Source organism: Protopterus annectens, chromosome 1.part1 (assembly GCF_019279795.1).
Source record: "Protopterus annectens isolate FY-2018-M chromosome 1.part1, PAN1.0, whole genome shotgun sequence".
Taxonomy (NCBI): Eukaryota; Metazoa; Chordata; order Ceratodontiformes; family Protopteridae; genus Protopterus; species Protopterus annectens.
In genome coordinates, this window is record NC_056726.1 from 1,972,845,459 (window position 1) to 1,972,862,879 (window position 17,421).

The 17,421-nt window shown below is 41.0% G+C and overlaps 1 protein-coding gene across 1 annotated transcript in view; it reads left to right on the plus strand.

The window, feature by feature from the left end:
- LOC122813118 (uncharacterized protein KIAA1841-like) overlaps positions 1 to 17,421 on the plus strand; it is a 1,352,705-nt gene that overhangs the window by 793,396 nt on the left and 541,888 nt on the right. The window contains exon 10 of the mRNA XM_044085254.1: positions 8,001 to 8,033. Coding sequence (XP_043941189.1) covers positions 8,001 to 8,033 — 33 coding nt within the window. The remainder of the gene's footprint in view (positions 1 to 8,000; positions 8,034 to 17,421) is intronic.

Here is a 17,421-nt window from a genome sequence, read left to right on the forward strand (position 1 = left end):
GCAATCAAGGTTGTTACCCACACAAAACTATTAGGAGTAATTGTAGAAGAACACCTGAAATTTGACTTACACATACATCATAGCATCAGCAAAACTCACTAAGAATCCTCTAGAGACCTAAACACTTCCTTAGCCCCTCCACAAAACAAGTCCTAGCTTCCACTTTCCTACTGCCCTCTCTCATATATGGTGCCCCTCTACTTACTAACCTCCAATCCTCCCTAAAAGCTAAACTTGAGACATGTTATAGCAAAATTGCCAAATTCACTACAAATGCCAAACGCTCTACCCAGCACTGTATTGCTCTACACTCCTCTGAACTGTCTAGAACTACTACACTACCTCTCCTACCTGCAGTTAACAACTGGACACAAAACTGGACACAAAATAATCTTTAAACTATCAGACTGTCCTATTCTTAGCTTGATATTTAGTTACTACCATCCAAGGAAGCCTCTCAGATCTGAGAATCAGCACCTTTTGTTGGCGCAAAAAACAAAACTGCCAGCTTCTTTACTGTTCTGTAGCCATAAATTGGAGTGCCCTACCATTAACTGTTAAAACTACACAAACTATTGCCTCTTTCAAAACTTCTTTAAGAGACTACTACTGTCTGGATTTGCACTTGCACCATGTCTCCACCTTCCAAAACCTAATTACCAATGCTGATATTGATGTTTTAATATTTACTATGCTATGTAACAATGCCAGATGAAAACCTCACCAGAAACATTTATGTAATGTTAACATCTTTAATTTAGTTCTTATCTAGCTTGTTGATTTGTGTTTTACCAGTAAAACGTGTTACCTTTGTTGTATATACTCTTGAAATGTAATCACATTGTATATATTCACCTCAATGTTCATGTTATTCTGGAGCTTTTCTCCTCTGGCCTCCACTGAAAATGGGTTCATGTCAGCCCAGTGCACTATTCCGGTAAACAAATGCTCTCTCAACACATTGTCCACTCCTTACCTCATTTTCCTCCCTCATCTCAGTGTTTATTATTACTCAAAAAATATATGTATAAAGGAAATCTCATTTGCTCATAACTATTATTTAATATGTATACAGTACTAATTTTATTTTTCTCATGATCCTCACTGAAATGCTTGTGTGTTTTTCATTTTGATCCTGTATCTACTAGAAAACTGTACTGAATACTACTTTGTATAGACTAACTAGATGTATATTCTCCATCTTACTGTATGTATACTATTATATTATCTAATACAATAATTAGATAATATAATATACTATTATATTATCTAATTGTTGTATTTTACTTATATTTCTGTGGAGCTTTTCTCCCCGCGCCTCCACTGAAAATGGGCTTCTGGCCCAGTTGGACTTTCCCGGTAAATAAATAAATAAATATTTAGAAAATGTAAAATAGCACATTTTCCATGCAATTGTAATTAATGGCAAAACATTTATGCAGTCTTTCTCCTGTAATCTTGTATCCCTGAAGCTAGGGATAATGCACATTGAATAATCACCAGCTTAAAATACTTGTGAGTCTAAAGGCCTACCATGCCAAAAATGTCATAAATTGCATACTAGTCCCTGGTTTAATGTTTTAGCAGATGGATAAGTGGGTACAGTCCCATTTGAGGTGACGGAACAAAAGTTCATTTCTGTATATCTGATGCCATTTCATCAAATGTACTCAGGAACAGTCTAAATGTATTTATAAAATCTAAAATAACATTTACAGAACTATAATTAACAGCAACAACACTTTAAAGTCTCTCAATATTAATCTCATACATTTGTGCATTTAAAAATTACTCTAATTGAAAGTTGCCAGCTTAAACGAAGGCTAGAGGCTTGCAATGTTAAAAATGGTGCGTTTGTCCTAAACTTTATTCTAGTCATTGAAATAACACACACACACACAAATAAACCTAATTTTTTTGGTCTATGTTTGGCTATGGAAAGAAAATATCATTGAATGGCTAAATATCGTACAGAAAACATCGAAACAGGACATTACCGAACGCATCTTACTTAGAAGATAAATTCATCGAACAGCCCTAGTTGGCCAGCATCACAAATGCAACCAACCAAAGTTGGGACACCCCCCCTAACTATATATACTAACTCCAAGATGGCACTACAGTGGGGAATAGGACAAATTTAAAAGGTTTCCTTCACTTAACTTATGCCTCATGGTACTTCCTGGTTGTTGGCCAACTATAGCCATTCAATGAATTTATTTTTAAAGTAAGACATGTTCGGCAATGTCCTCTTTCTATGTTTTACATGTGGCATTTAGCTGTTTGATGATATTTTATTTCGATAGCCAAACATACTACCAATTTTAGTGGCAGAATTCCATTTTGTGTATCTCAGACTCCATTATTACAACTCCTCTTGGATAGCTTGAACATGTGAAAATTCGGTTGGGTTGATAAGTATGTCCTTTTGGGCCATCGTATACTAGTCATTGAACAAAGATGAATGTTTTTGCTCATGGTCAGTCTTTTCTACCCACTCGCCCCTCACATTCCTTGAGCATGACATATCTAACACCTTAAAATGACCAGGCTGTTCCATGTCTTCCATCTCAGTATCTCTCCTTGACATAGCTTCTTAAACTTGCCCCTCTCTAGGTATCTGAAAGGTTCAATAAGGAAAGGAGTTGGGTAGTTCATAAGAAAGTTTAGTAAGACTGACTAGTAAGGTGCCCATAGTACCGAGAGAGAGAGAGAAAAAAATTATTTGAAAGTTTGACTTTAAATTATGTATCCTAGAGAAAGGGAGACCTGATGCTATACAATGCAGAGTCTGACTTAAAACTTAGTACAGTTTAGTATTCCAGACATGTGGTAGCAGAAGTCCTTCTTTGAATAGTACCATATGTTATGCTTTTTTTAAAAGAACAATTTAAGTATGTGGCTAATGTCTGTCAAACATAGAAACCTTTACTTTAAATTGTTGCTGTCAAGATGTCAGCAGGCTAGTCACAGGCAAATATTTAACTGTTTTGCATTGTTTTTTTCCCCTGTGTGTGTAGATCATCAAGCCTCCCTTTGATAAGTCACTACCCTGTACAGGGGGTGGGCACCATCCAAACAGCTGGCATCCTGACAGTGACAGCATTTCGTTTATCTTGGGCTAACCCTGCTGCTGGTGGTGATGTGAGCTCTCATGGCGCACCATATGGACTGCCTACACCTCTTTGTCTATGCATACATGCTCCCACACCTGCATTGACAAGGAGATACCATCTCTGGCTTGGGTTGCCGTGTTCACATTTTTCTTGGCACCATCTCCCCGCATCACAAGACTCTGTTGTTCATAAGTGTTTACTAGGCTAACAACCACATGGGCCTTTTTAAGCCTAGCCATGCATCCCAAATCTCTGACAAGTTCTTTGATAAGTGTAAGCATGGGCCTGGGAGATGAACCATTTACAGGTTACCTGTTTGCATCAGAGACATAGGTACCAAACCAGGGATGAATTTCCGGTTTCCCATCCAATCGTCAAAGTTGCAGTTGAATTGGATTAGGGATGAACTCTGCTTCACATGGATAGGGAGCCTGTTCCATAGATGGAGTAGTCTCTATTATACATACCTATCTCTTCAGCAGGTCCTATTTATATCACAGGCAAGGTTTAAGTCTTTAGAACGGGTAATTCTGGTACCGTTTGTTTTGTGGATATGCAGGAGGTCCATTAGAGTGGCGTCTTACAATGCCCTGTATTCCAGGCATAGATCTCCCCTCAAAAGCCTGTAGGAGACAGAATACAGGGATAGGGCCTTGAGGCGGTCTGCATAGGACATATTACTTATGCCCTGTATTTGTTTAGTGAGGAACATCTGTGGACTTTCCAGTTGTTGGATAGTCCTGGTTAGGTACATACCAAAGGGGGCATTGTACTCAATGATGGGTCTGATGAATGCCAAATACAGTGGAACAATGATTTCCTTGGACTTTGATGCCATATATATGTTTATAAGTTGCGCAACATAAAATGATTTCCTCACTGCTGTAGACGCACGATTATCAAAAGCTAGATTGTGATCTATGTGTGTCCCTAAGTCCCTGACTACTTGGTCAATTTTAAGGGATGTGTTGTCAATGTGATAGTTAATAGGGATGGATGACTTCCCAAAGGATACTATTATGCATTTCTTGGCATTTAGTTTTAGTCCATGACTCTGACACTAGTTGTTTGTCTGTGTCATCCCCTCCTGGAGAACATTTGTGTCAATGTGAGACTCAATTACATCTCCTAATTTGCAGTCATCTGCAAATTTAGTCAACCAGAGACCAATAACATTGACCTTGACTTCTGAGAAGTAAATGCCAAAAAAGAGTGGTCCAAAGACTGATCCATGAGGGACTCCACTTGTGACTGGCCTCTTTGTAGAGGTGGACTCCCCAATTCTAACTTCCTGGGTCCTGTCTGTGAGCCAGGTGGTGGTTATCCACAGAGTGACATACGGGTTTGTACCTAACTTCTTGCGTTTGTCAACAATGCCTGAGTGGGGTATTGTGTCAAATGCCTTGGCCAGGTTAAGGTAGGTAGTGTGAATGATTTTGCCCTGATCCATTGCTTTGGTGACCTTCTCAAAGAAGTCCACCAGGTTGAGTAGGCATGATCAGCCCTTGAAACAAAACTGGGTTGGGTCCAGTGACTGGAGGCTTACTATATCTCTGTTGATCATTTCCATGATAATTCTTTCCATGGCTTTATGTATAAGACTAGTGAGACTTATGGGTCTGTAGTTTCCAGGGTCTGTAGATAACCATCCTTTGTGCAAATGGATGACTGTTGCCTTTCTCAATTCATGAGGCACGAAGCCTCTTTGGAGGCTACAGTAAAATAGCAATTCCAGAGGCCCTGATAGGCCATGTTTCATGCTAATTGGAAGGTATCCTGGCATATTGTCTGGGACCATTGATGCAGTGTTCATGGTCTTAGAGAGAGCATTAAAGACCTGTTCCCTAGTGATAGTAGGGAGAGTTATATTTGATGATATTTCCTGAGGGAAGGTTGAGGGGGAGAGAAGAGTAATGTTGGAGCTGAATTTATCAGCACGGAGGTTTGCTATATTTTCTGGCGCAGTATAGGTGGCTACATTTGCAATAAGCTCTGCACACAACTGTGTATTGCCTTTGAGGTTGCGGGCATAGCTAAAGAATGCTTTGTGGTTGTCCTTGGCCTGGGAGGCCAAACATGCCTCAAATTTGGCTTTGGTAGACTTTATTTGTCCTCTGAGTTGTTTGTTTAGTTTAATGAGAGTGCTTTTATCTTGCTGGATGCTGCACCGCCTAATTTTTGCCATGATTTTCTTCCTCCTGTTATACAGCCGATTGATTTTGTAATTCCACCAGGGTGGCTTGTTTTTTCAATTACTTCTGTATTTTTCCTGTATGCAGCTATTAACATGTTTTGACGCGGATTATGTGAACAGTTCTGCATAGGCAGAAGTGTTCTCTGCGTTTGTAGGGGCTTGAAATTTTGCCAGGTTCTCACTTAATGTAGGAGGCTAGCCTTAGAATAGTTCATGAATATTCCCAGTTTAGCTGAGAGACCAGGTTTTATTTTTACTTCAAAGGAGATCATTTTGTGGTCTGACCGTACCAGGGAAGGCATTGCAGTATGGGGTGTGCAGCACTCTCCCATATTAGTGAGGACCAGATCCAGTATGGTTGCACCCCTGGTTGGTGTTTTGGCTATCTGGTCTAGGGAGTTTGTGTTTACAGAATCCAGGCATCTCTGTGCATGTACGTTTGATGTCATATAAGATTCCCAGTTAATAGTGGGGTAATTAAAGTTACCCATGAATATGGTATAGGGTTGGATGGTTACTGTTTCTAATAAGTTTAAATACATGGTATGGGTTTCCTGGGTCATAGAGAGGGGGGACCTATAGCTTGCTAGGAAGTGGTATTGGATTTTACCTATGGTGATTTGAACTTCGAGCAGCTCAAGTGCATCGCCCTGTTTGACCAGCCTTGAAGTATAGTTATTTTTGATGTAAATAGAGACACCTCCACCTTTAGTCCCTGCCTGTGAAGTAGCTGGTATAAATGTGTGGAAGGCATTATACCTCTGTACTGTTGGTGTGCTTTCCCCGGCTTTAAACCACATCTCAGAGAATGCACAGACATCAGCATTCTCTAGAGTAAAAGAAGCTTCCAGGGAGTGGATTTTTTTGTTTAAGCTCCTAGCATTGAGCAGTGATACCTTTAGATTTTCCTGGTTTTGATTTGATATGTCAAAAGTACTTTCAGTTTGGCATTGCCTAAAATGCACTATGGGGGAAGACAATGTTTTAGCTAATATTCAAAAGCCTAGAGAGGAGAGGTGCAGACCATCCCTAGCAAAGCAGCATGGTCTGTTACCATCTACTTCTATGCTGACAAATATTGCACCCCCTTAGAATGACACCAGAAACCACGCCAATTATTAAAGTCAGTTATCACTTGTTCGTATTGTGGCATCATCTTTGGAGAAGGTAATATACTGCTGAATGCTAGGCTCAGACCAGGCTGAGACACATATTCCGAGAGCTCTATGATGTCTGCTTCATATAGTCTAGGAGGTAAGTCTTAGGTCATTTACTCCCACATGGATTATGACTGAGTCATATTGGTAATTGTGATCCAGTGACCTGAGTGCATGCATAATGTGGCAGATCCTAGCCCCTGATAAGCAACTGACTGTAACTTTCTCCTTACTCAGCCTGGTGAGAGGGACATCAGTGTGTCTCACAATGGAGCCTCCAATGACTAGAATGTCAGATTTTTTGACTTGCCTTATGGGCTTAGAGGTAGAGGCTCCATGAGATGTAGCTCTGTGTGTTGATGTGGTTGCTCTTATGAAAGAGTGCGTTTTGGGCTGCTCAGGGTATTTCTTGTGTGTACTTTGTGTAGGAGGTCTTTGTGGTTTAGGAAGGTTAAGTGCCTCAGTATATATGGTTCTATATGTCTGCTTAGAATTGTGCGTGATGGGTGCAGCATGTATATTACTGACAACCTTATTGAGATTAGGAGTACTTTTATTTGAGAGCTTTGCCTCCATTGATGTTGTGTTACTACATCTTCTGTCATTAAAGCATTGGGACAAGCTGGGCATGATCCTCTCTTCCTCAGCAACCCAGGATGGGTGTGCCATTCTCCCTGTCTGCACCAAGCTATGAAACTGTTTTTCTGATTTGGTCCCCCTGATTGTTAAAAGATTTGAGTTCTCTTGCCCACTGGTCCAGGCTCACAAATGTATAGTTTACTAAATGCAAGCAATTGTAAACATTGTCGCTCTTTGACAGCATATCTGTTATTCAAAACAACACTGTACACCCTCCCAGTCAGTAGAAAATCAACATACAATACCTGAAGATTCTTTAAGACAGCTTGGGTAGATGGGGTAGATGCAAAAGAAGGTAAACATTTACAGGGCAAGGTAATGGTAAAGAGCTCTACCTGTGTCTTATTTGGGCAGACTTCATAAACTTAAGGCCTTCTTCCAGTGGCAGCTTTGTGCATTTGTAAACTTGCACTCAGACTGAAACAGCTGGTCACAGTGCTGGTATATAATAGTCACATACTGCTTCAGATTGTATGTAGTGTAGGGAAAGTAACACATGTAGGAGGAGAAGGATGGCTTTTTCAGTGGAAAACTGAAGAAAAGTTACATTTACTTTAGTTCTGATTTATAAACTATGTCCATCTTATTCAAGTGTCTCTTGCCTTTAGAAGCTGGTTGTAACAGAGACTTGGCTTGTCTTCACTGTTAGCATCATTGTACCATTGAGATATCTTCCATGTGAAAATGGTGTTGTGAAAGCATGCCTATCTGTATCAACAGCTGTTTTTGTTAATGCTTTGAAGGCAAAACATTTGAGTAAAATTCGTAGAAAGTTGTGTATTTTTCTTACAACTGAAGTATTTTGTCAATGAATGTATATTTTGTCATGTCATATTGACGTCTTAACTTTTTTTTATTTATTTTGTATATGCTGCCTGCCTTTGCAATTTCCAGTTCTTGATGTTGAAAAAGTGGAGCTTGCAGATGGTATGTTATTTTTTCTTTCTTTAAATACTTCAAACCTATGCTTATCTGCTATATTATAATGCACGGTATAAACTACAGTATTCTAAAGAATTTAATTTCATGCTTAACTAAAGTAGATTTTTAAACACTTACATAGGAATATCATTTTGCTGAGTTCAGGAGTTTCATAATATATCTGACAGTATCACTCCCCAAACACAGGACATGTTCCCATCCCCCACAACACACATGAAAGTAAGTAGCACCTTATAATCCAATATGTATTATTTATCAGATGGATTCTGTTGTTGACTGGGAATCTAATGCAGCCTACAGATGTTACTCTGCATGGAAAATAATTAATAAAATAGTACAAATGTGATGTTTATGCTATGTGGAGTGAATGAATTCAGGCTGCAGATGCTTTTCTGTGCATGGTAGAATTAGTACAGACTGGAAAGGGAAAACTGTTTCATTGTGCAGAGCTGAAGCATTTAATTTTTTTTTTGGACTTGTCTGATGGCTCAGTTGTGTCACCCACTTTTCCAGTTTGTTCTGTTGTGGGTGAAAACCCAGCATCGCCAGGCTGAGAGTTCTACAATTCATTAGCTCCTGCCCAGAAATCATTAGCCCACTCATTCCTCCTTTGGCTAAAGCTGGGTGGTAGGGAGTGGGCCAGCTTCATGTCCAGAAGAGTGGTCTTCCCTGTTCTCCCCATTCCCATGCTTGCTTAGCTAACATTCTACAACTGGAAAGTGCAGCAGGTGTCCGTGCTAGGCTGTGTTGCATGGACAAGGGACATAAACCAGCAGGACAGTCCTTGCTCAGTCACAGTGGCACTGCAGACAAAAACGACTGGCCAGAGATTGTTAAAGGGGAAGAAAATGGTATGGATTTTGGTTTCACATGGCAAGACATGCCTCCTCCTTGGTGTTATTAATGGGGAAATGGTTTCATTGATATCACATTTTGAAGATTTATTTAAATATTGATTTACATATTGCTTTGCTTTGATGTAGTTTTCTTGAGGATGCTTCCTTGTGGCTGAAGCAGTGTATTATTTTTGCAAACGAGTGTATGCTAACAAAATATTGCAGTACTTAAATTATTTCTGACCGTTCAAAAATGCCTATTGTATTTTGAAATTGTGGCTAGGACTGACATTAGTACCATTTAATTCAAAAATAAGCATGAAAACAGAAAAGCAAAGGTCTAAACAGAAGAAAAGGTAGTCAGTGTCATCTAGAATGGAGATAATGCATTACATTTAATCTCTCATATTCCCAGTCTCAGTCTTCAGCTGCAATCACTGATAATTCCTCTGACATGCAACTGTCTAGACCTATTTTAGCAGTTCTGAATACCCTTGTTTAGTACTACCTGCAATAAAAGTTTGTTGACCCAAGAGGCTGCTTCAGTATAGGAAGAGGCAGCATCGAGCTCTTAGTTTAGATTTTGAAGCTGCCACCTAGAGAAAGGTAATTCTGTTGCACTGACTTTTCTGTATCCCTTTTTCTGTCCAGAGTTTCTCCAGATATTGTCTTTCTTTGTGAGGAGCCAATGTTCTAGTACCTACTCAAATACTAACACAATAATTTATTTATTATTTATTTATCCTTTGTTGACCAGGATAGTCCCCCTAGGCTAGTAGCCTCCTTTCAGGAAGACCTGAGGTGGTATTTGTACCACTAGGGGAAATTTGACCAGGGCATCAGGAAACTTCCCCTACTCTTTTAGTGCATGGGGACTTGTTTTGTGGTGGCGTTTCCTCTCTTAAGAGCTGGGTGTTTAGGCAGCTTGGAGAAGCAGGAAGTCAACTTCTAGTGAACATGGAGGTCGGAGATGGCAATGGCAATGTTTTTTTTTTGTTTCGGGTGCTGTTGTTCGGATGGAAGTCAGGTTGAATTTATCAGAGAAGGAATTGGAAGTGAAGGAGATGCTAAGAGGGGTGTATGGTGTGGCAGAGTTGTTAGAAAAGGCAGTCAGACCTTTTCAAAGAGATGTGAAGGTATTGGAAGCTGTAAACATAGATTTGGAATATCTGTTCCAGTGGAATTTGTTAGAGTCTGAGGTTCTAACACAAGACTGTGTTGTTACAGTCCTCCAGTCAGGAGGGTTGCGGGATGATATATTGTTAAAATGGTCAATAAAAGTGAGACAGAAAATGGTAAGGACGTGTCTTGGGGAGAAATGATGGGCAGAATACAGAAGGAAGAAATGAAGCACAGTGAAGCTGTGAATGCTAGAAAAAATCTTATGCAGAAATGGTCAAAGAAAGGATACGTAGCAAGAGAGAAGAAAATGAAGTAAGTTAAAAGAGACTGTTTAAAGTCTGGATTGAAAAAAGGAAGATACCGATATGGACAGATATATAAAGTATGGGATGAAGTAATGAAGAAGCTTGGGATCCAACCAAATGAGGTAAGAGCATTTATTCCTGTGATGCCCGTGCACTGGCCCAGTAATCAAGGAGCCTCAATCCTCACCACTAACACCAGTGAGGGATGTGCACATTGGGAGTATGAATAGTACACACACAGTGAAGTACAATTTCCCTCAAGAGCACACAGAGATCACAGTCAGCCTGGGACTGGTTTCTCCCTCTCTCTCTCCAGATCCTCAGTAAGACTCCCCACTGGCATAGCTATAGGGTTAAGATCTCAGCTGAGTGGTCAAGGGAAAACCTCCAGCACCCTCTCTGTCCAACCAGTGCTTTGTGTCCCTGCCCAAGTAGCTGACACACACACACTTTGAGATTTGATTGATATACAAAGACACAGACACTCCTGGGGAAGGCTGGCACAGGTTCTCTAGCTATGCCCCCTTCTGCCCAGACTATATGGTAGTACCACTTGCCACCAACCACCCTCATCAGCTACTATAAAGGCCTTTACCAAAGAGTGTTGAATTCTACTGTGGAATGTTACTGTTATCCAAATACTAAGTGTGACCAATGCTAAGACTCTTTAGGAATGGCCTCTACAGTGTCACCAAATACATGTGCAAAAACATATCTCTATACAAAACCCAGCCACAATTAAAAGGTTTAAATATATTTAATCTTTTTCTTCTTCTTTTGGCTTTTCCCGGTTAGGGGTCACCACAGTGGATCACCTGTCCGCTCATGATTGGCAGTGGAGTTTTACGGTGTCGAGTTGCCAGCCCGGCGCCCAACCTTCCACTGAAGGCATACACATGCACACACTCATGCCTAGGGCCAATTTAGAGTGTCCAGTCCACCTACAGCATGTCTTTGGGATGTGGGAGGAAACCGGAGAACCTGGAGGAAACCCACGCGACCACAGGGAAGACATGCAGACTCCACACAGAAGGCACCCCAGCTGAGAATCAAACCAGAGAATCTCTTGCTGTGAGGCGGCAAAGCTAACTGCTGCACCACCGTGGCCGCCCCATTTAAATATATTTAATAATAAATAATAAAAGCACAAGACAATGCTCATTAATTCAACTCAGTGACAAAGTTTAGAATCACAGGAAATATTTTAAAACAACATTGTAGGACAGTCTCACATAAATATAGAAAACAGCTAGACTAATCTTACTGTATGTCTGTCTATCTCTAAGAGAAATCACTGTACCTAAATAACTTACTTACAGAGCAAGGTAAGTGCTGGTGAGTTAACAGGTCCAGGACAAGATACAAAATTACCTGACTTTTCTCTGAGATGGTTCTTAAGTTAATAATACACATCACTGCTGAATCATCTCAGATTACAATTGTTCCATTGCTTTGTTACTCTCAGCATGGCTACTGTTTCAGAACTCGTTTCCTATTTATAAAAGTTGTAGACAAAGTGTTACAATGTATCATTTTCCAGTTTGACTTGGTGCTTAGTGTGCTTAATGCTGCTAGCACCTACAGATGCTGTAGTATCAAACTGGGTTAGTACTCCTCATCACTTTTGTTTAGTAAATACGTTTTAGTTAAAATAGATGCTAAGCAGTGTTGACTGTGTGTTCTGTGATTCAGTTTGAAGGAAAGCAATAAGTTAAGTACAGAACACCATATTATGGCTAAAGTGCTGTTTTGTTGCCAAGTCAGAGTGATCCTTAATTGTTTTAACTGCTGTACCATGAGAAATATTATAACTGCGGTGGTGGTGCTGCGGTAGCGTTGTCACCTCATAGTAAGACATTGTCCTGTTCGATTCTCAGCTAAAGCGTCTTCTGTGTGGAGACATGCGTGAATGGGCGTACCTTCGTTGAAGGTTGTGCGTCAGGGCTGGCAACTCTGTACGTAAAAATCTTTTGCCAATCATTAGCTTATCGGAGTTCCGCTGTGGCGACCCCTAACCGGGAAAAGCCAAAAGATACAACAATAACAACAACCATGAGAAATATTATAGCAATGTAGATATGTAAATGTTTGTGTTGCGATATTTAAGTACTGTTGTATACAGGTGAAGAAGAGAGTACAGGCAGGATGGAGTGGGTGGAGAAGAGTGTCAGGAGTGATTTGTGACAGAAGAGTACCAATAAGAGTGAAAGGGAAGGTCTACAAGAGGGTAGTGAGACCAGCTATGTTATATGAGTTGGAGACGGTGGCATTGACAAAAAGGCAGGAGTTTGAGCTGGATGTGGCAGAGTTAAAGATGTTAAGAATTCCAATGGGTGTGATGAGGGTGGACAGGATTAGGAATAAGTATATTAGAGGGTCAGCTCAGGTTGGAAGGTTTGGGGACAAAGCCAGAGAGGCAAGATTACATTGGTTTGGACGTGTGCTGAGGAGGGATGCGGAGTATATTGGGACAAAGATGCTAAGGATGAAGCTACCAGGTAACAGGAAAAGAGGAAGGCCTAAGATAAGGTTTATGGATGTGGTGAGAGAGGACATGCAGGTGGTTGGTGTGACAGAGCAAGATGCAGAGGACAGGAAGAAATGGAAGCAGATGATCTGCTGTGGCGACCCCTAACGGGAACAGCCGAAAGAAGATGATGTATACAGTTGTTGATAGTTTACTACTGCTATATCTGTGATAGAACCGTCTCTTTAAATTCATGGGCTACCTAAATTATCTGGTATATATCACTAAGTAAGGTGTTTTTTTATATCAAGGGCTTCATATGCGAATGCATAACAGTTCCCTGAGCCTTTTTTACTAAACACTTTGTACCTGTGTAAATAGTGTAACGTGCTGCTACTCTTAAACCCAATACCCTTCCTGCCTGGGTGATAATTATTTCAGTTACTTTTTATAGCACTTCTCTCTCGTTCCCCTTTCAGAGACCTTAACATAATAATTGTTTTTGTCTCCATCTTTTCATTTAGTGACCACTGTCGATGTGAACGGGTTATCTCTCAGTTCCCCACTTGCTAAGTCCTTGGCCATTTGCCGCATCTGCAGTGGAGAAACCAGCCACATGCACTCAAGGGCTTTGGAAAGAAGATAGGTTACTGTAGGTGTCTAGCTATGTTTCCCTCTTAGCCTGCTACTGTAGAAAGTACCTGGTGTAAAGCAGAAATAACTGGCTGTACCCACGGCTAGGGATGGCAGCTGCACGCCCACCCCATCTGCTACAAATACATCCCCCAGTTAACTTTTTCTTTTTAGTTATCAATAAACCAAGATAAAGCGCTAGACGAAAAAAGGTAACCCAGTAGATACACTGGAATCGCCCACTTGTAAAATAGAGGCAAAAAGGTACTTAAACTGCCACTTTTTGTCTGCTTCAAACTAGGTATCTACCCAGAAAGGACACAGCTGAAATCAGGTCTATAGATTGTTTTTCCCTACTAGATTCTAATAAATCCTAACAATTTGGCTATTTAGACACTTACCCTGCAATCTTTAGCCTGGGGGCGTTCTAGCCCGCTCCATTCGCTACGCTCACTTCGCTCCCCTCCCTGCCCCCTATTCCCACCCTCCCCCCCAGTATCTCTACATTTATTTTTAGCCTTAACTCTACCCCTAATTGCCAGCAATTAAGCTACACCACTACTCACACCCTCCCCCTACATCCAACACAATTATGCTACTACCTAATATAATAACAATCCTAACCTGCATAGTTCTAGCTCACGTTACATCGTACCAAGGCTCCACAGTCACATGCCCCAACAACTTCCACTGTACTCTCTCAGCACCCTCCCTCAAACATTTACACTATAACTACACAACCCCTGCCACCAAAACCATCCTCCCAATGCACACACTCTATTACCAAACACCTAACACATTAAAAAATAAAATAACCCTAAGATACCATAAGCAATTTACTATGTATATAAAACATATCCTAAATACCCTCTATAAACTAGCCCTCGCTGGAGACATCCATCCAAACCCTGGTCCTCCCAAATCCAACCTAACCACAAACCCTAGTCCAAGCAACCCCCCCCACAACTCAACTACTAGCCAACAAAAAAAAAACAACAGACCTACTTATAATGTCCCTAAACATTAGAAGCATATGCAATAAAATCCAAGAACTACACGCCAGCATAAGCATATATTCCCAAGATATTCTCTTCCTAACTGAAACCTGGCTCAAACCTCACATCAAAAGTGAGGAAATACTTCCACCTGAATACATCCTTTGCATAGACAGATTGTCCAAAAAAGGAGGTGGTGTAGCATTGATATTTAAACACCACCTCAATATTCAACTCCTGAACTCATCTGCCTCTCACCACAACAGTGAATAAATCCTTTATGCCAATCTCAAACTAAACCCAAACAAAACAATCAGTATCATAGGATGCTATTTCCCAGCAGGGCAAAATATCACACCCCTAGAAAATCTCCTGAGCTGGGCTACTCAAGCTCTACTCCAGGAAACCATCATTCCCTGTGACTTTAACATCAACTGGCTATCCTGTAATAACAGTCTCCCAACCCTCCACCTTAATCTCCATAGGTTCACTCAACTCATCCAATCTCCGACCCGAATCAACAAAAACCCTAACAATCATACCTTACTTGACTGGATCCTAGTCAACAAAGTCCCTCACTCTTATCTAGCAGGCTGTTTACCTGACAGTCTTAGTGACCACTCCCCCACTTTCCTAATTCAGCACCACACAAACAGTCTGAAGCCCATTATCCACAGGCAAATATGGAACAAGTCCAACTTCAACCCCAACTCGTTCATCTCCTCCCTGCAGAAAATTAACTGGTCACCACTAAAATACCTCAACCTAGATGAGGCTTTCCACTTCTTCAGTATTACCTTCCTCTCCATCCTAAACACCCATGCTCCTGTAAGAAATGCCAAAGTCAGATCCAGGCATGCCCCATGGTTACAAAAGACCACCAGAATCCTAATGAAATCCAGAGATAAGGCTTGGGAGCACTGGCGACTAACAAAAAATAACTCAGATAGGCAATAATTCCTTGAACTGCGCAATAAAGCCAAAAAGCATATAAAATTAGACAAATCCCTCTACTATAAATCCACCCTAAACTCTACCGACCACAACCCTAAGCAGTTCTGGTCCACTATTAACAATATCTTCCACCCAGGGAAGGTTGATACCCCCAGTCGTCCATTCCCCCCTCCTCCAGCAGTATTGCTGAATCCTTCAGCAAACACTTCACTGACACTATAACATCTCTAAACAAACAACACTTCCCTACAACAGCCCCCCCAACTCCTAACCCCAAACCCCCACTCCTCTCTTCTTCTTCTTCACCTCAGTACCTACCTCCAACATAAAAAAAGACTATTGTCAAAACTTAAACCCACCAAACTCTCAGTTGACAACCTCCCCTTTGAATATTTGAAAATTGCATCTGATACACTAGCCTACCCAATATCAATTCTAATCAACCATTCCATAACAGAAGGCTATGTTCCCTCGATATGGAAAATATCCCACATCATTCCCCTCCACAAAGGCACCCCCTCTACTGACCTCTCCATTTACTGCCCCATTGCTATCCTCTCCCCTCTCTCCAAGATACTGGAAAAATGTGTCAACACCTAGGTCTCCAACTACCTCCTAGCTAATAATCTCCTCTCCAACACCCAACATGGTTTCAGGCCATATTACAGAACTACCTCCACTCTGCTCTCCTTCACCAACACTACACTTCATCACAAAAACAATGGCTTCTTCTTTACTGCCGTATTTTTAGATCTCTCAATGGCCTTTGACATGGTATCTCATGAGCTAATACTCTCTACTCTCCCCAACCTCTCCTTCTCACAAGCAGCCTGCAACTGGTTCCACAGCTATCTACATAGATGCCAGCAATCAGTAATCTGGGGCAATAACACATCACCTCGCCTCCCAGTTACTCTCGGAGTTCCCCAAGGGTCTATCCTTGGCCCTCTGCTATTCTCACTTTTCACTCGCAACCTATACTGCCACCACAGAAGCATCTCTTATACAGTACGCAGATGACTCTACTCTCATCTGTTCTGCCCCCACTCTACTAGAACTACAACAAATCACACAAGAATCATTCTCTTCTGTAGAAAGCTGGCTAGCCAGTGCTCAGCTCCTACTCAACCCAAGTAAGACAAAACTCCTGTTCCAACCTTCCACCCAAAATACACTCCACTTCAACATTCTTGCCAAAGACAATACCATCATCTCTCCATCAGAACACACAAAATTACTTGGTGTGGAAATAGACAACAAACTTAGATATGACACCCACATATCTCTCACAATAAAAATAGTTCACAAGAAACTTGGTGCATTATATCGAAGCCGCCAATTTCTAACCAAGGCGGCTAGAATCTCCATAGCCAATTCCCAGCTAATCTCCAACCTACTCTATGCATCACCCATACTTACCAACCTTAGACAGACCTACACAAGTTGGATGCTTGTTGCAACAAAATTGCTAAATTTGCCACTGGAAACTCCTACCGCAGCCATAATTTTATCTCCCTTAAAGAATTAAACTGGCTAGAACTCCCACAACTACTTCACTTTAATCAACTCATCCTTGCTCAAACTTATTAACCACCCCCTTAAGATCCCTTCCCTTCAAACCCTTCTCCAACCATATCACCCCACTAGGCCCCTAAGATCTAGCAACAAAAATCAACTCACTGTTAACAAACCCAAAACCTCAGCAGGAGAAGCCATATTTTCATGTACCATATCTAAACTTTGGAACAATCTTCCACCCTCTATAACTACTCTATCTTCCAGCAGCCTTTTCAAGACTGCACTCAAATTCCACTTAAATTTGCACTGGCTTTCTCCTTGTTCTAATCCAGACTAACACCCCCCCTTACCCCCCTGCCTAGACTCTTAACCCAACTATACTACCGCCAGTACTAACCACAGTCAGAAATAGCTAGTTGTCTTTACATACTTTAACATATTGTCTGACAACTTTATTAATAATATTATAAATGACAAGAAACTCTCTTAACTTGCAACATTTTCTGTATATACTGTTGATGATCAATATCTTGTTATTGTATT